At 35.0% G+C, this 22449-nt stretch overlaps 2 protein-coding genes across 2 annotated transcripts; both read left to right on the top strand.

Annotated features, from left to right (window-relative positions):
* The first annotated feature begins 1016 nt into the window (after positions 1 to 1016).
* On the top strand, positions 1017 to 11896 carry LOC132550938 (cytochrome P450 4F1-like). The gene is made up of 12 exons (XM_060215040.1): positions 1017 to 1133; positions 1581 to 1782; positions 4233 to 4360; positions 5462 to 5586; positions 5821 to 5883; positions 6283 to 6406; positions 7014 to 7146; positions 7444 to 7567; positions 7739 to 7934; positions 9095 to 9171; positions 10914 to 10979; positions 11797 to 11896. Exons 1-12 carry the CDS (start codon positions 1017 to 1019, stop codon positions 11894 to 11896), a joined length of 1455 nt encoding a protein of 484 aa, XP_060071023.1.
* Positions 11897 to 17132: 5236 nt separating this feature from the next.
* On the top strand, positions 17133 to 21871 carry LOC132550907 (uncharacterized). Its single transcript, XM_060215007.1, has 4 exons — positions 17133 to 17196; positions 18224 to 18847; positions 20834 to 20893; positions 21495 to 21871. Exons 1-4 carry the CDS (start codon positions 17133 to 17135, stop codon positions 21869 to 21871), a joined length of 1125 nt encoding a protein of 374 aa, XP_060070990.1.
* The last annotated feature ends 578 nt before the right edge of the window (positions 21872 to 22449 follow it).

The raw sequence follows: 22449 nt of genomic DNA, 5'->3' as shown, positions 1-22449 counted from the left end.
ATTTACAAAGATTTAAAAAGACCTGGCAAAATAACACACAACCACGAGTGTCTATAATCGCTGCTCTGTTTTTCCCGTAGTTGCGGGTAAAGTCCTTGCGACTTACCCTTTACTTTCTGTGTACGCTTGATGTTCGATGTTATCTAGTCAGACTTTCGATTTGAACGCTCTGCCTGTGTCCTTATATGCTCAAGAGACACTATATACTCTCTACCTGACCTGCAGACCGAGACTCAATCTCGGCCGATCTAACTACGCATGAGTTGCAACGTACCCTCAGTCAAAACGGTTAAGATGCCATCTTAACTTTCTAGCATCGCTCTGTACACACAGTCACCCGGATATCCGTGTGACCCACTGCGACCGTATAAAGAGGCCTGGTGATCAGTTGCCGTCCATCAGTTTTTGACCATCCTCCGAATGGACAACAATGACCCAATCGCTCCGCCTCATGCTGTTTTTTAAGGCAGAATGCCCTGAATTGCATCAAGACTCTCTGGTTATGTTTATCATGCTGAAGTTGAGGAGAAAGAGGAATACCAAAAAGAAATAGTCGGTTGCTCCTTGGCTGTGTGAACTCCAGAGGGAACATTATGGTCAGTACACATCCCTCATGAAGGAACTGAGGATTGGAGATGAAGCTACCTAATTGACAGTCGTGTCCATGAGAAAAATACGGCAGCATTTACCTTACATAGGTTGCATCTTAATCCTCTTTCCTTAATACAATCGTGCTCATGGGAAGAATTGGGAACGCAAGGATCTAAGGGACTAGGACATGTCGCGCGGAGTGTGGCTATATCTTAAAAGAGCGAATATTGATCACATTGATCGACCGAGTGTGGAGGACGGGTCGGGCGGCACGACCATGCACGCAATCAGTTCTCGCTTTAGAAGACTTAGCTCTTACTCTGAATGTCGCACGACCAATACTTCCTTTCCTCGACCTTGTTCGCTCTTTCGACATTCTCTGTTCGAGTTATTGGTCGAGACTCGTTTACTTTACATGTGAAAACATGGAGCTACGATCTCTTTTTCGGGGAGACCATCCCTCAACCATGTGCAACCACGGGAGACCAAGCCCTGACCAGCTCTCGGTCAATCGTCGAGTAGTCTTACGGGAAGATTACCCGGTAAAATTACACCTTTATCCTTTCGGAACAACTGGTCTTATTCACTGTGTACTATTCCATGAACCATCGTGTAAAACTTTCTTTTGTTTAAATTTCCCCCCATTTATTTTTATTGCTTTTGTTGATCTATGCGATAAAGCGAAACAACTGAGCTGAAATGGACGACACCGTCTACTCCGAGCGGTATGACAAACAATTGTAAGCCTAGCATAGAGTGAATTCAAGAAAGTCCAACCTACCTTAATAGTTTAATGCCATCATTATCCCTGATGATAGTGTACTTCAGTATTCATTTGAGTGTATGCCAAAATTATCCGGTGATATCCCCGGGTAGTCGGGTAGATAATTCGAAAGTGCATTAAATAGCTCTTAAGTAATCTATATATATTTATATCAATGTTGAAAAATAAAAAAATATATATCATTGTAAAACAAGTGTTTGCTTAGTTTGCAGACTTTAACGAAGTCATCGAGATTTGTCATCAAATAGTTGGAAAAACAAAAAGTCGCATACTTTCCCATTGGATAATGTTCTTTTTCCCTGTGATTTCTGTTTGTCATCCGGAGACGGCGAAAGTGATTTTGAAGACTTCCGAGCCAAAGCCCAAACAGGTTGGAGGGGGTTACTTTACCCTCAAAGACTGGATAGGTATGTACGTTTATTCCAACATCATATTTATCCTTTGTTATAAACACATGTTGAACGTAATGTTGTTTTGTGTGATTATGAAAAAAGAGGAAATATTATCCAAGATAAATCCTGTATTAGATTTTTTTAATTATTTGTTTCGTCTGTTTGCCACGAATCAATTACAACCTTATTATTAATATCATTATTATTATTATTAATATTGTTATTATTATTATATGTTATCTGATTATAAGTATTCATTTAAGCTTTGATAGGAATATTTTTAGTTTCATGCTGGCATGAAAAGATAAAAAAAAAACTTTTTTCGCAAACTGAATGAATTCGCGTGTCCATGATAAGTTTACAAAAAGTGTTTTTTTTTCTTCTCATACAGTCTCTTACCATTTCGTTAGGCTGTTTATACTAGAGTTGACTTTCCTGAAGTACAATGCAAATAGTGTGATCTGATTGGTCTGAGTGACAATATCACAACTTATGATTTTTATTCACCATGAAGCTTAACATTTCACTTCGAAAATTCAATAGATATACATACATGAATCTGTTGTATGTTTAAAAGGAAATTTTACTGGTATGATTTTATTCTCTAGTTTAGAATTGTTTAGTTAAGGATCTGCTCTTGTGAAAAGTCTTCTGTTCTAGTAATGAACATTTTACAAGCCTTACCTCATTTTAAGGGATAATATAAAGATATCAAAATTGAAAAAAAAAACGATATTTCAGTTTGCTAGTATTTTCATGGCATGCTCCTGAACTTCATCTTTTGTAAAGTGTTCATACTTTGTGGTATTTCATAGCATGTATCGTCATGTGTTCCTTTCTGATTTAATACCTGATATTGTTTTCTCAAAACAAATAAGCAAACACAACCTTCCAGCTTCAAATGATGTAGTTTTGTCACAGTCAATATCATATATGGCAAATAAAATTATTACAAAGAAACCATTATTTCATTTAACTTCAAATGTGAATTAGTTTACCATATTTCTGCTGACGAACATTTGTCTTTCTCAACACTATTGGATATTATACATAACTGCATATTAATATGAAATAGAAACAAAGGATCAGTGAACTGCTTATTACACAATATTGGTTTTTGATAATGATCATTTGTGATATCTTGAATTTTAACTGCCTAAAAATGAAACAAGCCATGATATCTACATAAACAAAAGTAAAATTAAAAGAAACAAAACATTAGAAAATATATGTATAAATAAGCAAAAAATAAATCAACTTCATTTTTTAATATGTATGAAATTCTGCAACTTTCAAAGGGCAATAACTCTTTCGATGATTAAAAATTATAAAAGCTTCAAATAGAGCAAGTGCCATGATAAAAATCAAGTGCATCAAAACGCAACACTATATATCTTTATTATAATGCTAAAATACTATCATAATGCTCCTGTTATGTGACAAATGATATCAAAATGAAATATGAACAAGGTATGGAAATTAAACAATGAAAATCCATGCCGATGACACAGAATGTAGAGACTTTAACAAACAATATTTCTTTAAACAAAAAATTTGATGTTTTGTCCAGTTATGATAAAAGCATGGTTGACTTTTAATTAGTTCTCCAATCAATTTGAAAAAAGTCCTCTTTTGCAGTGAATACATAGTAGGCCTAGAGGGGTTGCACCACTATTAGTTTGCACCAACATATTTTGCCTTATAATCTATGGTGATACTGGTAACATCTTTGATCTGGTGCACCAGTCAAAATCACTATCTTTCGAATAACCCAATTATTCTATCTTTTGTTCCTGCAAAGAGCTGCCATTTTTGTGATGTCTGAGCTGAACGTAGCAAGAGTTGGGGAAATACTGATAATAAAATGATTATTTAAATGTTGTAGCAGAAGAGAAATACAAATCACTGGATTAATTACGAGCAAATTGCAATGTTTTCAATGAGGTTTTGTTTCCCCTGTATCTTCATTCTATCTTAATTGCTTAATGACTGAGGACACATGATGGTTTTCAGCTATGTATAAACTCTTCACAATTTGTCACTTTGCATTATGGGCAAAAGTTTGAGATGTTGAAGCTGTTGTCATTTATTAAAACTCGATTATATTTTTGTATACCCAATTCTTGTGGACATGCCTTGATCTTGTCACGTTGCCCTGTTGTCTGATAGTGTTAGCGCGGTTGTGTTTACGTTCCTCGTCTGGCGGTCAAAGGGAGGCTCATGTCGTAAATATTCGTATTTGTGATTGAAACAAAACAAATCATTTTCAAGGTAAAGTGACGATTTTAAATATAAAAGAAACTATAAGTTAACATAATATGTACTGAACTTTATTATTAATTTCCCTGAGACCAAAAGACTTTACAACACCGAAAACATCACCAGAGCAGATCCTTATAGCAAAGACCCGCCTTGCATATACAGTGTTATTCATGTATTCATTTTGTTACGATAACGTTCTCAAGGTGATGGACTTTTAATGAGTGATGGTAAAAAATGGGAACGAAATCGTCGACTCTTGACACCGGCCTTCCATTTCGATGTATTGAAACCCTATGTTGGAGTTTTTAACGACGTCTGCAATATCTTTCTGGTAAAGTAACACAAAAACCTTGAGTTTATCAGTTACAGGTAATATCAAGTAAGTAAAACAAAAACAACAAAAATATGTCAGTATAATCGTTATTCAAACTCATATTCAATAAACCCTGAGCAAAATATGACCAAATGAAAATTTCACACGAAACCTCCTTAAAAAGTACAAAGAGAATAAGCTTGGGTGTTCCGGGAGATTAAGCGTCTCCTCCTTCATCGACGTCGATCGTCATGTAAATCTTGATCAATCCACGTAAGCTATGCCATGTCCTCTAAATGAGAATAAGGTACAGAACAACGGAACTAACCAGTATAATGAGATCACTATGGCGACCATAGATCTTCCTCATACTTCCATCAACCTGCATCTATCAGAACCTGTTTTATAAGTCTGTCCTTCTGTTTGTCGACTTCTTGCTCAAAAATCGTGATAGTGGGATCATGGCCTTGAATACCGAATCAACTGCGGCATGTAAATACCATAGACTGAGGATGCATGGAAGGTGCCTTCAAGAAATAGGAAATTCACAAAAGGGAAATTGAAACCAACACGTTTTCAAACAGCTTGGTGGAAAGCTGTCCGTATAAGTTTCGTTGTTGGAAAATATCGAGATAAGCAGCTTATGAAGAAAAGTCTGTCTAAATCAAATCATCTTCTAATTACACACATAAAACGAGGGTTATTGTGAAATAGTTGAAACACATTTGATGAATACTGCAGTAACTCTTTTAAGCAGGGAGAAGGTTGTCATGTTTTTTACACTATCTACCTACCTTTTAAACTACAATTTTATGAATATCAATACATTTTATATTATGTCATTCATTACTAACTCGAATTTGATATATATGCATGCATATCCTGACAAAAATCATCACTGGATTTAACCATGGTTAAATACGATGGATATGAATTTTTAACTACTTTTTACCTCGTTTTTATATTTGACGTTGGAACGGTAACCTTCACTGTTCTGCAAAATGACGTTATAATAGTGACCTTCACTTGAATTAGTTAAGAAACATAAACATTGCTGTCATGTTTTAAATAGTATGTACAATAAACTTCAAATTTTCTTTTCTCTCTCTCTTTGAAAAGGAAAAAGCAGAAAAAGCGACATCTGGTGGGAAAAGCGTGGAGATGTATGAATTAGTAGGACTAGCAACGCTAGATATTATAATGCGCTGTTCAGTTTCATACGACGGGAAGGTCCAGGATCAAGGGTATCTAATCTGTCTCTTCCATCCTGAAATAAAAATCAAATTATTTGTAATAGACTTATCGATCTATGTCTTAACGGTACTCCAGTTTCCTCCCACAATAACACCCCTCGCGCGCTTACATCCGGGCCAACGAGTTATCAGTGTAAGTTTACATAACTTGTTTCGCAATTGTTGTAAAATAAATAAAGTTTATATTTATATTTAACGGTAAATTGTTTATCTGTTTTATTACAGCTTTAAACACCCGTATGTGAATGCTATTCGAAGGCTTACTATCTTATCCCAGGAGAGGTTAATGTGAGTTGTCTTACCTATTTTAAAGCTAATCTACACGGTTTTATTTTTCAAAAGCGTATATACCTTTTAATAATTCTGGTGGTTCTTATTAATTCATTGCAACATTATTTGTTTTTTATTATTAAATGTATTTTGGTTTATCAAGAATTTATCCTCAAGAGCTGTTATTCGCTTCATGATAGTTAGAGACAAAAAGTGAATGGCATGTTTCTATACAGATTTAGAACAAGGTACGGTTTATATTAATTAGGAACTAAACTGCATCAGATAAATATTATGTCCTTCAAATTTTCATTTTTATGAAAGGAACACTGACACGCCATTTGTTTGATAAACTTGAACACACTAAGTTACTCACTACTTTAAATATTTTTATTTGTGTTATTTTATTTTTGTAAGGTCACCGCTGTTGTGGTATAGTGTACCGTTCTATCTATCACCGACTGGAAGGGAGTATGCCAAACTTACACAATACGTACATGATTTCGATGAAAAAATTATCAGCGAACGAAGGAAATCACTGGTGAGCGGAACAATTTGGGAATTAAATCTGACTTTTAAAATCTATTAAAAATAGATAAGATTATAGGATATAGCACATGGTATAGAGTGGTGAATGTGTACACTTTTATATAATATAGGTTTTAATGCTGTTCTGAGTGGGTATTATAGAAACGAACTGGCGTTGTACTGACTTTGCACTTACATATATTTTACATATACGATAAATGTATTATTATATAACTGAAACCAAATTTTCAAAGCCTGATTAACTAATTAATTTATTTCTGGAAAGTATTGTTATTACTGTACCCTCCATAGGCATCAAGACACTTTCATTTTGACTTCACGGTAATGAATTGGATTGAGTGACAGATCGCGGTTATAAATTCCTATCAGGGACCCTTAAAATAGTGTCACCGCGGCTTCCGATGTGTCAGGTGACCTTGTCACGAAAATACGCATTGACAAATTCACCACGGATCGTCAGGGGGCTTGGTGACCATGCCCCGACGTATTTGTGCTGACTCGGCGAATTACGCTGAATTAATCTATATACTTGAGTTACTTCCCTTTATCTACCTTCAATGCTTTATCATTGATGGGTATATGCTAATTGTTGTAATCAGGCTGCAGACTCGTCTGTTCTAAAGAAGCGCCATCTGGATTTATTGGATATCATGCTTACCGCCAAAGACGAGCATGGTATTGGACTGACAGACCGTGAGGTCAGGGACGAGGTCGACACCTTCCTGTTTGAGGGTGGGTATTGTAAAAAACGTATTTGCTTTAACATAATTAGAATTAACCTGAATATTCTAATTGACTCTGTAATAATGTAGATAAATAAGCATAGAGTTGACTCATGGTTCTAGGATATGGATATTCAATCCCGGAATCTGCTACGCATTTAGCCCAAGGTGTGGTGGTTACCACATGTACAGCGGCCAGTTCTTCATTAGATGTAAAGGTGGAAATTGTATTAAAGCAATAGGAATGTTTCAAGTTTTTTTTTTCTGAATGACTTATATCTGATATTACAATTTTTTTTCTTTATAGGACAAGAAACTCCCAACTCAGCCGTCAGCTGGGCAATCTACGCGCTCGCTAAATATCCTAAGGAACAAGAGAAGGTGTATGAAGAAGTAACGCGAGTTCTTGGGGACAGACAAAACGTAGAATGGTATACAACCTTACTTGACATTTTTAGATAGTGATTGCAAAATTACGTGCCATCGCTCACCTGATTTCGATAGCAGCTGAGAGTTTAAGAGGTGTTAGGTGATAAAAGCAACATCCTTTAATTCACTGCTAATCGTTTGATCCATTTTATTTATTTATTTATTTTTAATAGGGATGACACCAAGGAATTCACTCGAATGTCTCTGTTTATAAAAGAAACATTAAGGATGTTCCCGCCAGTTCCGTTCCTTGTCAGAGTGACTACGGCTGAAATGGATATCGATGGAGTGACCATCCCGGTAAACACTGAGATCAATGTTATGATCTTTGTCATGAACCATCTGGAGGAAGTTTGGGACCAGCCTTTGGTAAATAGAAGATTAAGCTTAATTCAATGAACTAATTGCCCATAGATATGTCCTGAACCTTTCAAAAGAACAGGACAAATTCATTCTTTTTACATATATTCCAAAACAAAACAACTTTAAAATTGATATTTTCTCAAATATTTTCTTATGTCAGATTTTTTATTAACAGCGTCAACCACACATGTGTAAACTCTGAACTGTGACACTATTCTAATAAAGTAAAACGTAGCATGCAGGTTACGGCAAACCTCGAGGACTTAAAGTTGACCAGCAGTGTCTACCACCTATTATCTTGAAGATTTCTGCTATCTCAATCATTAATATCCTAAATTAGCTGCATTACCTTACAAGTAATATGCCTTAATCAATGTTGTTGATACTGCTAATTATGTAAATTTGAAACCAAATAACCTTCCACATATAGCAGTGCAACAATAATGTAAATTATGTTTCATTCAGGAGAAACATTTGTTTTCTTCAAGCAGAAAATTTCAAACCTCAAGCAAAAATTGAATTGATGGACAGCTATCTTTGAAAAAGATATGAAGTAATATCCTCCTAATTATGAATACAAATAATTACGAATAAAAATACCATATATTATAGGTATAATAATTGTAATATAGCTTGAAATTTCCTGAAACGATTACACAACAACCATGAATTATTATGTTTTCTCGGGTAAATCCAAATACTTCAATAAATAATTAAAAAACGCAAAATAAAACCAAATAATATATGCTGCATATAATGAACTTTTCTATATGTATATCACGACGTTATGCACGCGTTGTTCACGCGCTTGTTTAAGAGGTTATGTAGAGAAGACCATATACGGTACACGCACGAGATTTTTCTTATTTTCATTAAATTTTAAACAATGAGTTTCCGATAGAGATGATTAAGATACAAGTTGGATTTACAGTGGATTTGTTTTATTGAAATTAAAATACATGAAATTTATTATGAAAATAAAGGTTATTGAATATATGCCTAACTTACTGGTCAACTTTATCGTTACTTAAAACCTTAAGTGTTCGCTTATTGAAGCACGCGAACCTATATTTGTATATGAAGGTAAATTTAACCGAATAAAAAGTAGCATGTTATCTTAAAACATAACTATACGATGGCGCTCATATGGTTACCATCTCTACTAGGAATTTCGACCTGACCGTTTTGCTGGGGAATCGAACCGGGATCCGTACAGCTACGTACCTTTTGCAGCAGGACCCAGGTATGAAAATTCTATTTAAACTAATATATCTGTAAATAGTGAATATTGTATGGAATCCGTATCAGCATGAGAGTAAATCACTTTTATGGCAGTTTTATTGGAATGCTGAAAATAAAAAAGTACATCAAAATAAACAGAGACGATAGTAATTTATTGTGTTCAATAACAAATGTATCCAGTTGTACAGTAAAATTGTATGGCGGTACATTTACAGTGTGGTATATTTAGGACAATGTTATTTTTGTATATCAATTATATTGAGTGCTCGACGTATTATTTCGTTTACCATGTTGGTCTGTATTATAGACTATGACGTACCATTTTAATCTTTTGTGATAATATACCCATTTAAGATTTTTAAACATTTGTCTTTTACCTTTTGGTTCGCTTGATGTTATTTCCTTTGGGGGTCGCTGTGGTTTATTGGTTGATGGCCTTAATGACATTTTATGTGTTGACGGGTGGTTGAGAATGTCAATAATAATAAATACCAACGTATATATAAGTACATTATATTACTCACTTACCGTCCTAACAAGGCGAGAGTAAGAGTTATAATGAAATAAACCAGAGATAATTTGTCGAGCGCTCGAGATCATACGTCAAAATGATATTGTATGAATTATCGGTCATCTTCTCTACAGATAAGTGTTTGTTTTCGTGATTTTTTGTCCCTGTCTGTTAATTTAGTTGATACATTACTAATTAGTATAACTCCAAGATATGCTCGAAGGAAGCAAAGAAGTACATGAAGTGTGATCGATGCCAGGACTTTTTCTGCATCAGATATCTGGATTTTGATTCAAAGAAATATGACATCCTATCAAAATCAGATACAATGTGGTTTTGTCCACCATGCAGATTGACAGTCGAAAAGAATATTCTCATGGACAGAAAAATAGAAGAGAGGTGTAGGCAAATCACGCAAAAAATTGAAGATAGAATTGCGGAATTTGAAAGAGAGGTAAAAGGGTTAATTGCTAAACTGGAAATGAACTTGAAATCTGAGAAATCTGCACCAAACAAAGACGAAATAGCTGTTGAAATTAAAGAGCGAGCAGAGAGGGAAAACAACATAATTCTATTTGGAGTTCCGGAACAGCCCCATCGCGACGGAAAGAAACGTATGGAAGAAGATGCTAAAGTTGTAGGAGATGTATTAGAAGTCTGTGGAGTATTAAACAAAGATAGGCCCAGAAAAATTATACGATTGGGAAAGAGACAAGAGTATAGTTACATAACCAATAACAGCCGGCCTATTCTAGTTTGTTTTGAGTCACAACAACCAAAGAATGAAATCTTCAAAAATATCAGAAAAATAAGAAATCATTGTCAACTTTCCTCAATACCACTAAGAAACGACTAAACACAATGTGAAAGAGAAGCAGAGAAGGCATTATACGAGGAAGCGAAGCAGAAAGAAAACAAAAAAACGGAGGATTATATATACCGTGTCCGTGGCCGCCTTGGAGTAGAAAAAATTGTGCGCCTTCCCAGAAACAATATATAAAGAGGAAACTTTTAATGTCATTTCAACTTGAAAATAGTGAAATGTTTTTGCTATTTAGCATTTAATTGGCTATACATATGTAATAACTGAGCATATTAGAATCTTTAAAGGAAACATCTGATCATCATATAATTTAGATATGGATATAGAGGCATTTGTTTTGCCTGCGTCCATTATTTGCTCCTAGTGTACTAGTACACGCGTATTCAACGTCAGATTAATTTTTCCACAGAAACTGTATCGGCCAGGTCTTTGCTTTAACCGAAATGAAAGTAATGCTAGCAAGAATAGTTCAACGGTAAGTCGTATGTTGTGGGAAAATGTGTTATTTATAAAATAAAGGTATTTAAGTCATTGATACTAAGAGGAAATAACATTTTCAAACTTAATTAGGGAAACATGATCAATTACGTTGTGACCAGAAGTTCTATTTTTTAAGTTTTTCACTTTATAAACATGAAAAATGACCCCTAATGACGTTTTGCACAGTACATACATCAATAAGAAATCTCGGGCAATTTTTCTTCAAATGTTCTGCATTGCAATTGTCTCTAGTTTGTTCTTTTCTGGAACCATAGTCAATTATAAAATGATTTGCGTAAACAAAGAAAATTTTGAGAGTAATGGCATTCTTAAGCATCCTTGTTATTTGCAATAACTCATGTTGTCTGTCACAACATAAAATCAAATATTGATACAAATTGTATCGTTTTCAATAAAAATGCCAAGCATACTACAGTAGGATTTACTGTTTGTATAATCTGACCACAGTGGGCTTTTTATATTGTAAATGCTATGACATTTTAATGTGACTGTATTTTTAAAACAACATTTTTTTTATATTATTAGAAGATAAATATGTAATAAAAATGCTCTTAAAGACTACTTGCGTGAAACTACAACCAAAGAAATGTCCAATAGCTGTACTTTTGGTGTAAACGAAGTCGAAGTACTGTAGAAGTCTTTTTCGATGGTTCAAATTTTGGCCTTTTTGAAAGAATCTCTGAATCAAAGAGAATGCATTTATACACAAGTTATTTTATGAACTACAATTTTCTCATCTGATCTTATTTTAAATATACATTCCCAATTTGAAAAATATCTTTTTTTTCTAGGTTTCGGATACTGCCAGAGCCAAATCATGTTCCACGCACACAAAAGGAATTTGTAACACGTGCTCAAAATGGCATCTACATTAAACTAGAAAAACGATGATGTCGTTGGAAGGAAAAGTATCAAATGGGTCTTGTCCGTTCAGCTACGTTACAGGATCATACTAACCAGAAACAGCACTACTTTATTAATGAATGATAAATGTCAATCTCAAGGAGGGAGACAAAATAGTCATTAATGAATTAATCAAATAATGATTATAATTATTTTTACAAACTTACCAGTGATAAGTATTTATATATTACTCTAAATATCATCGTGTCCCAATTCCAGAGTCCTGTGACACATGATAGAGTAGTCGTGGTGAAACAAAAACTCAAACTTGTGCCAGAAAATGCTTTTGGTAAATGATTTGGTATTCACCAGTTTCATAGTAAAAGCGTTAGACTCGCTAAAATAAATAAATAGTGTCTCGGTTGAGCTGCGAACCCACCAGCAATAATCGAGAGGTTGCCGTGGTTCCGTGTTTAAAACCTATACAGCTAAGGCACCGTTAATCTATCGAATATTTGCTCCACACTACAGGAAGCCAGTACCCTATAAATAATCCGCTAGGTGTCTGCTGCTTAGAGGAAAAGTAACCGATAACTTTCTGGTGTTATTAAAGCAGTGAACTTCAGATTAATACTTCTGATGTTTTCGATCTCTTTAACAAAATGGCAGACATTGAGGAACAGGCGTCTTTGAATTGGATTTCAATTGCACATCTTTCGGCAAGTAAACCTTGTAGCATGTCAACCTGTAGTCCGATCATCTAATGTTATCAAGACTTACCGACAGCAGTTTTATAATCACTACGGTTATTAACATAAAAATTAGGACTTTTTACAAATATCTATTTGATTATAATTGATAATCAGAAAGGACCCATTCATGTAACCGATAATTTCTATTTTAAATAAGACAGAATTATCTGAAATTTGAGTCTCAAAAGACAATTAATTTTGCTTTGCTTTACTATCCTGAGTTTTAAAACATTAGGCCCTTACCTCCACCTACAAGAACGAAACAGCTGTACGATGCAGTTAAGTCATGTTTCGGCTCCACTCTCGAACTCTAAATTTGATTGGAGGGTGCTATACACTAGTGAGTCTTTAGCACGGCCTACTCATGAATTCTTTTGGAAATAGCGTCCTTTACGCATACTTGTGGCAAGGATACCATCCAAATAAAATAAAACAAAATTTGGTAGAACGTCAAACAGTATTCATGGTGGATCCTTGACATGTGTACAACGGAGTAGGCATTTGAAATGTTCTATATAAAACGTAAATTCATACATTTTATACATCTATTTTCAAATACATATTTCGTCAAAAGAATCGTCAAGAAAGACATCATATAAAGTTGAATGACAAATATTGTTAGTTTTTTGTTTGTTTCATGTTCTAATCGAAATAATAAGGTCTCATAAAAACAATATGGCACATTCCACTCTACTATGAGATACTGTATGTTTTCCAGTAAATTTACAACTGAATTTCTGAAAAACATGATAAAAGGTTTTTTCATATCTGTTTTATTCAACAAATCCAGAATACAAGGATACAAGACATCTGTCAAAATAATAAAAGGAATATATGTTGTTGCTTTACAATCATCTAATTTGTCTAATGTAAATGAGAACAAACCAAAGTATCAAGTTTCAGAGAAGATACTTATAGTTGAACATCTTGATATATATATAAGATTTCTCCAACTAGTTTGAAACCGATTTAACGTGCTCGTAGCCTGAGAAATTTATTTTCGAATGTAGGTGATGAAATATTACGTCTCCAATTAACTGGTGTATAGCAACACGTATGCTATTGATGTCATGTACCAGACCATTGTATCGTTCTCTAACTATACCAAGAATACATTTTTTATCCGTCCTACCATTTGTCGTTTTCAGTTTTCTAAACAATAATTTGTGTTCACTCGTTGTTCCTGAATCAGTTGAATATTCTTTATCGCCTATTAAACTCCAATAAGAATAATTACAAAACTAATGAGAAAGTATGCAAAAATTAACAAAAAGTGAATATATAAAATAAATAGTTTGTTCAACAAATTCATTCGACTCTCAGTGGAAGATATACGGATACAATGAGAAATGATATCTTGGAACTTTTTTAATAGTATCACGAAAAAATAAAGCAAAATCGGTTATCTAGACTCGATCTGATACCCAATGTATTCTAGACTCGATCTGATACCCAATGTATTCTAGACTCGATCTGATACCCAATGTATTCTAGACTCGATCTGATACTCAATGTATTCTAGACTCGATCTGATACCCTATGTATTCTATACTAGATCTGATACTCAATGTATTCTAGACTCGATCTGATACCCAATGTATTCTAGACTCGATCTGATACCATATATATTCTAGACTCGATCTGATACCCAATGTATTCTAGACTCGATCTGATACTCAATGTATTCTAGACTCGATCTGATACCCAATGTATTCTAGACTCGATCTGATACCATATATATTCTAGACTCGATCTGATACCCAATGTATTCTAGACTCGATCTGATACTCAATGTATTCTAGACTCGATCTGATACTCAATGTATTCTAGACTCGATCTGATACCCAATGTATTCTAGACTCGATCTGATACCATATATATTCTAGACTCGATCTGATACCATATATATTCTAGACTCGATCTGATACCCAATGTATTCTAGACTCGATCTGATACTCAATGTATTCTAGACTCGATCTGATACCATATATATTCTAGACTCGATCTGATACCCAATGTATTCTAGACTCGTATTCTAGACTCGATCTGATACCCAATGTATTCTAGACTCGATCTGATACCCAATGTATTCTAGACTCGATCTGATACCCAATGTTTTCTACACTCGATCTGATACTCAATGTAATCTAGACTCGATCTGATACTCAATGTATTCTAGACTCGATCTGATACCATATATATTCTAGACTCGATCTGATACTCAATGTAATCTAGACTCGATCTGATACCCTATGTATTCTAGACTCGATCTGATACTCAATGTATTCTAGACTCGATTTGATACCCTATGTATTCTAGACTCGATCTGATACCATATATATTCTAGACTCGATCTGATACATTATGTATTCTAGACTCGATCTGATACCCAATGTATTCTAGACTCGATCTGATACCCTATGTATTCTAGACTCGATCTGATACCCAGTGTATTCTAAACTCGATCTGATACCATATATATTCTAGACTCGATCTGATACATTATGTATTCTAGACTCGATCTGATACCCTATGTATTCTAGACTCGATCTGATACCCAGTGTATTCTAGACTGATACCCTATGTATTCTGGACTCGACTGATACCCAGTGTATTCTGGACTCGATCCTGATACCCTATGTATACTCTATGTATTCTAGACTCGACCTTATACCCTATGTATTCTGAACTCGATCTGATACCATATATATTCTGGATCTCATTATGTATTCCTGATACCCTATGTATTCTGGACTCGACCTGATACCCTATGTATTCTAGACTCGATCTGAAACCCTATGTATTCTAGACTCGATCTGATACCCAGTGTATTCTAGACTCGATCTGATACCCAATGTATTCTAGACTCGATCTGATACTCTATGTATTCTGGACTCGACCTGATACCCTATGTATTCTGGACTCGACCTGATACCCTATGTATTCTGGACTCGACCTGATACCCTATGTATTCTGGACTCGACCTTATACCCTATGTATTCTGAACTCGACCTGATACCCTATGTATTCTGGACTCGACCTGATACCCTATGTATTCTGGACTCGACCTGATACCCTATGTATTCTAGACTCGATCTGATACCCAATGTATTCTAGACTCGATCTGACGAGTCTGATACCCTATGTATTCTAGACTCGATCTGATACCCAATGTATTCTAGACTCGATCTGATACCCTATGTATTCTAGACTCGATCTGATACCCAATGTATTCTAGACTCGATCTGATACCCAATGTATTCTAGACTCGATCTGATACCCTATGTATTCTAGACTTGATCTGATACCCAATATATTCTAGACTCGATCTGATACCCTATGTATTCTAGACTCGATCTGATACCCTATGTATTCTAGACTCGATCTCATACCCTATGTATTCTAGACTCGATCTGATACCCAATGTATTCTAGACTCGATCTGATACCCAATGTATTCTAGACTCGATCTGATACCCAATGTATTCTAGACTCGATCTGATACCCAATTTATTCTAGACTCCATCTGATACCCAATGTATTCTAGACTCGATCTGATACCCAATGCATTCTGGACTCGATCTGATACCCTATGCATTCTAGACTCGATCTGATACCCTATGTATTCTAGACTCGATCTGATACCCAATGTATTCTAGACTCGATCTGATACCCTATGTATTCTAGACTCGATCTGATAACCTATGTATTCTGGACTCGATCTGATACCCTATGTATTCTGGACTCGACCTGATACCCTATGTATTCTGGACTCGACCTGATACCCTATGTATTCTGGACTCGACCTGATACCCTATGTATTCTATAAATCTCCTCTACTGACATACTGACATTCATATCTCTATATATTAAGCGATCAACAGTGTTTTATTCGTCCTAATTAACAAGCACGCGATATACACACGTCGTATACTGTATATACATGCACACCTCTCAATAAAACAAATTTCTGAATGACCAGTGGTCAGCTTTGCTCTATTTTGTCGGTGTAATGTACATCTCTCGTTACATGTTCTGCTCTGGACATTAGATGTGTATTGCGTTGCACGTGTTGACGAAAGCGTCGATCTTAATGGATATTCATGACAACAACGGTCACGGCTTTTGACGTAAAATACATAAACTGCACATGAACAGTTACGCTTATTGGTCATTTATGGGAATACGTACATTGGAATAGAATCACGCGACAATCTATTTCTAACTCTGTGTTTGGGACATATCGACCATTCAAATGATAAAGACATGTTTACTGTTTTACGTATATGTAGGTCTACCAATTTACGTACTTAGGAGGAAGTTAGAATTGATCACACGCAATATACCACTAGAAGTAGGTTGACGATGGAATGCTTGTATGATTAGGTCAGCTACGCGTAGATGTTTTGTCAGAAGAACCGTTGAGTTTCAATACAGTAAACGCCTGCAATACGTATTTCTTGTTCTGAAAACATTTTAATTGTGGAAAGTCTCTTTCCTTATATGTTAAATTTTGCTGATGTGAAGTTCGACATGGGGAGAGAAATGTTTAGTGTGTTTCTGGTATTGATCGTCGCTGACTACACGACAGGAAGAGGTGAGTATTCTGGGTACACATTAAATATATTACGGAATAGAAACGGTTTAATAAGGTATGCTATTGTGATAATGTCTTTTATCAACTCCTCGCAGACAGAAACAAAAAGAAGAAGACTATCAAACAAAAATGATATCTTTTTTTACGCGTGATTTTATTTGTGATACGGGTGATAATTTGATGTAAATGTAGATTTTAATAGTACATGTCACCACTTACTGTAAAATACAGTTGAATACATAACGTGACTTGAAACAAAATCATGCGTATCCGAATGAAGCTAGAATTTTCATTACCTCAAATCAAATCCATTCTATTGCCTGAATTTCACATTATTTCATAAATTTATTTTAGTGTTTTAAAGCTTATTAGTTTTATGGTATATAACACAAGATTTTATATATAATGCGAGATTTTATACATAACACTAGATTTTACATATAACGCGAGATTTTATATATAATACAAGATTTTATGAAAATATAATATTAAGCCTTCTGTTGACAAAATTGCTTACCGAAAGGTCAAACACGTGTTTTACTTACCCTTGACAAGAAGTTTTTTACAACACAGCCACCTATCGACTAAGGTCGACATGTTCTCTGTTCAACATCGTTAAATTATATTGTTCTATTTCATAATCCGAATTATTAATTAAAAGAAACAATTTTTTTCAACATTTCCTACAAATGTCACGATGATATGCAAGGTGTACAATGATAAATAATTTAAATATCTTTTATTTCTATGTTTATATAGATATGATACCAATCTGATTTCGATGTTGATCATGTGAATTGGTTTACGGAATAACAATTACAGCAAATAACATTTAGTATATGATGTATGTAACTTTCATCTTTCCAAACAATTCAATATTAGAATAAGATCAATATTTACGCGCTTGCGTGTCCTTATAAATTATTTCATAAAAATAGTGCTAGTCTCTAACTGAAATAACAAATTAAGGTGCTAAATGAAAGATACAACATAAACTAAATATTTGATTTGCCTTTCTCTTTTCCAGTTATCAATACCAAGGACAGGTGTAGTGCAAAGGCTGATGTGGTTTTCCTTATTCCGAGGACTGCCAACAATGGTACAACAGCTGATTTCGAAGAGTTCACTCCCCTTGAAGAGTTCGTTATCAAAGTTATGAATTATTTAGATATTCGAGAGTCTGCTTACAATGTTGGTCTTGTGATGTATCGCAGAATGAGTGTTGTGATGACGCATCTTCGTCCGTACCGGAACCGGAAGTTGCTGAACACGGCAGTTTCACTTATGTCAAATACAAGAAGATTTAAGAAAGAACTTACCGGTGACGTGAATGTTACAAATGTTCTGGAAACAATGACGGATATGTTTACCAAAAAATTACAGCGACCAAACTTTGATCCATTGTACACTGTTCCAAAAATCGGTGTTTTGATTTTAAAAAATGACAGCTTGATAAATGATACAGAAACTGTAAATATGGCGGCGGAATTGCGACAAAGAGGGATAACTCTGTACGTTGTCTTTGAGGGAATGTTTGGAGCTGAATTTGCATTAACAGTTGGAACGGATGTGTGTAAGGTGTACAACGTAGACGACTTGGGCGCAGACCTAGACCGGATATTGCCTTATTTGGGTAACAGTCTTTGTGGAGGTAAATTTTATTAATCATTTCAAGGATTTAGCATCAGATTCCCCTTTGAGTTGTTAGGTAAGTTTTCTAGTCACCAGTAAAATGATGTTCAGATATTTGCCTGAGACTTGAACAGCTCCAAGGAAATAACAATGACTCGGCGCCTAGTATAAGAGAGGGGCTCACATAGTAGGTCCTAAGGGTACAAGACCTATTGTTGGAATACAGAGCACCCATCGAATTGTCCTGAGGGACATTACTAGCTTTACACTAATCGCTGACAGTAATTGAACTACGAAACTTATGACTCTGCAACACAACTACAACCGTGCAAACTTACGTGCGTAACAATAAAGCAAAACTCGCAATAGTCTAATTACTGAAAAGAAATTCTCGGTTCCCAGACTAATTATTTCTAAACAGAAATACTCTGATAATTTCCAACAGCCTTTCAGTTACAAACGCTCAACAACTGGATATAGATCACCTAAGAACTAGTCCTCTGTCAACTTGGTCTTGTTCTACCTCTACTTATCAGTATGGTCCAGCTAGGAACATAGTTAGTGATGATTTTAGAATTATTCAAAATATTTAGCTACGTGAGCTTCTGAACCGTTCCTCGCCCCTGATGTTTAACTCAAACTTCCATATTTAAATTACAGGTATGTTATTGTGTCTGAAGATAAGGTGTCTGGTAACTTGGTCCTTGTCTATAGACATCATTTCATTTCCTGTAGACAAAATCAACCAGGTTTGCTTGATAACGAAGAAACCGACCGGTGCATTATGCAATTTTTCCAAAGAAAAAATACTGGCTAATCACGCTTCGTTATCACAATAATTTAGACTATCTATTAATGATAAGGATACGGACCATCCCCGTTTATATTGGATTCCAAACCTTCATAAGAATCCATATAAACAACGCTGGCTTGGCTTGACTTAATCTTAATCATAACTACTTACCACCATTCTTAGAAATATCAAGCATGTTTACTCAAGAAGTGGAATTAATATCATGTGAACTTGAAAGAACTTTAAACAAATCTTCAAAACCCTCTTCTAAAACACGGCTTCTACAGGAACATTTGATTTTTTTCCAATCTGTTTACCACCAAACTCTATTCTAACCTGAAAGAGCGCTTTCTTTATTTCTTATGATAACTTTTCCAAGTAAGGTGAACGCCGGTACAAATATATGGATGTGAACTATGTGAACTATACTGAATCGTTTATCGTGAAAAATATGTCCAAATCAAACAAGAAATATACGGAGGACCAAATCATAAGAATGATTGAATTTCTGGCTGACAACATCCCCGTTGGGTTTGGTGGTATGATCTTACTTGGATTGACTCAAGATTTACATGGCGGGTGTAGTCGATGACGCAAAGACGCTTATTTTTCACGGAACACGTGGTCTGACTAGCATTGTCTTCCTTTTGTTCATATTTTTATATAAGTTTTATTGAATTTGGGTTTGGATTTTTGTTTATGTTGAAATGTTGGTACTTTCCTGTTATTTCCCGTACATGTACATTAAAAAATTAATTTATAAAATCAATGTGGAAAGTGATTATTTGTTGAACTTCAATAACCTCTGTCGGGGCTCGCGAAAACCATAGACTAGCTCATGAATGTAAATAAACGAGCTCAAGAATACCCATAGACGAATTTACGCATTTTCCATAGAAGGGTTCACAAAGACACATTAATGGGAAATTGGAAACATTTGCTTTTTGGGCTTCGGCGAGTGACAACCCATGTGATATTCTGGCACTTTCGCTTGAATATTCTCTTTTATAACTTTTAATAACTGATTTCAATATTGTTTTGACAAAACACACCATTAGTCATGATGAGCCATACCGTCCCTAGATGATATATTATGGTGTTTGTATCACACATTTTCAACATAGTATCTTCGAAACTCATTTATGAAAAACATTATTATATGAGATAAAGTGTGTAATTTGTTGAATATATATGGATACGATTCTTTTCTAGTTACTGACAACGATATGTCCAATGTCACGGGGCCAGACACAGCAGGTAACTGTAGATCAGGTAAGTGATCATCATCATTTTTTTCTTTTTGTGGGTGGGATGGGGTGGGGTGAGGGAGTTGTTTTGCGTTAAAAAGGAAATTAAGTAGAAAGTTCAAGACGACTCATTGCCGCCATTACTAACGTCATAAGTTCAGTTGCGGAAAAATCTACGCATAAATATATTTATCAATATTTTCACGATGTGATAGCGGATGATAATTTCCACATACGTATTCTGTTGTATTGAAGATAAATTGACTTGCTAATGTTATTTGTTTTAAACTCCAACGTATCTGTAAACAAAGAGTCAAGGGATGCGATACATTCAATACAAAATGTTTTTCAGTATATACAGGTTGTCTCCCTTGGAACATTAAAATAAGCGCAAAAAAGCAAACCCTTGAATAACAATATATAACTTATCGTGAACTCGCCGTATATAATTTGATATATCAAGCGATTGATTTTCCCATTTTTTATTTATCTTCATGATTTGAGTAAAACAAAATATCCTAGCAAATTGATGACCGTAGTTTTTTTTTCCGTTGAAATGAAACTTTTAATAAATAACAACATTTTTCAATGTGTGTTTGGTCATCAAATTTATTGTTTTATTTCAGAAATTTTCTACAAGCCATCCGAACGTCAACAGAATATTACATGTGACGAAATCTATATCAACGAGTTGAAAGCAGATGAGGACAATTGTGCCTATTTCTTTCGATGTAATGGAATTGTTCCGGAAAGACTGCGTTGCTATGCCGGTGACGTATTCGACGGGTCAACGCAGACTTGTAACCATAGAAACTCAGTGACATGTTATTCTCAGCTGATATGTCCCCGGCCGACGGGTTTATTCCCGTACCCAGGGGAATGTCACCGTTTCCTCAACTGTTACGAGGGTATGCCGTACGTACAGAGATGCCCGCTTGGACTTGTCTTTGATCCGAACAAAAAACGATGTTTGCATCCGAGTGAAACGTCTTGTCAATATTAGATTCTTGGGAAAAGGGGGGAGTTTCTGCTATATATAGATACGTTTAAACTAATCCCAGTGTTCACAATGAATGGATGACTTTTCAACCACTGTTCGTTGGAGCTTTCCGGGCTTTTGCCACAACGAAAACCATTCCTCGAACATGAGACGTGGCAATTTGATCTTGTGCATTCTTCTGTCTCGTGCGATCAGTCTGGTACAACACTTCAGTTGACAATAGACAATATCTAATAAGAAGGTTGTCACATCAAATTGTCGGTCTGCCGTATAATAAAAGAGAGGTAACTAAGTTGAATAAAAATGGGAAAAGATATAAAAAAGGGGGGGGGGGAACAAGAAAGATGTACGTCTTCATGCAATTACGCTGAAATAAAATTTACAAGAAAATAGAATATATTTATCGAATTTGCAGGTGATATTTTTTACATAATATCAGCACGTGACGAAGATACGTCGATCTAGTGCAGGTAACCTATTACATGGACGTGATCTACCGATGACTTGGTTAAACCCCACTCACTTACTCGTTTATCCTTAAAACGTCACTTTTTATCATAACCTTGCAGAACATCCTAAAG

This window comes from Ylistrum balloti, unplaced genomic scaffold (assembly GCF_031769215.1).
Source record: "Ylistrum balloti isolate Yb309-2 unplaced genomic scaffold, AGI_CSIRO_Ybal_v1 Utg370158, whole genome shotgun sequence".
In the NCBI taxonomy this organism is placed as follows: Eukaryota; Metazoa; Mollusca; class Bivalvia; order Pectinida; family Pectinidae; genus Ylistrum; species Ylistrum balloti.
This window is presented reverse-complemented; position numbering and strand designations above follow the sequence as displayed.

Bases quoted from the DNA above. Each gene is read 5' to 3' on its own strand.
- LOC132550938 (XM_060215040.1), top strand. From the start codon at position 1,017: ATGGAGCTACGATCTCTTTTTCGGGGAGACCATCCCTCAACCATGTGC. The intron at 6,407-7,013 runs GTGAGCGGAACA...TGTTGTAATCAG, and splicing joins GCGAACGAAGGAAATCACTG to GCTGCAGACTCGTCTGTTCT. The intron at 7,935-9,094 runs GTAAATAGAAGA...CATCTCTACTAG, and splicing joins AAGTTTGGGACCAGCCTTTG to GAATTTCGACCTGACCGTTT.
- LOC132550907 (XM_060215007.1), top strand. From the start codon at position 17,133: ATGGGGAGAGAAATGTTTAGTGTGTTTCTGGTATTGATCGTCGCTGAC. The intron at 17,197-18,223 runs GTGAGTATTCTG...TCTCTTTTCCAG, and splicing joins TGACTACACGACAGGAAGAG to TTATCAATACCAAGGACAGG. The intron at 20,894-21,494 runs GTAAGTGATCAT...GTTTTATTTCAG, and splicing joins AGCAGGTAACTGTAGATCAG to AAATTTTCTACAAGCCATCC.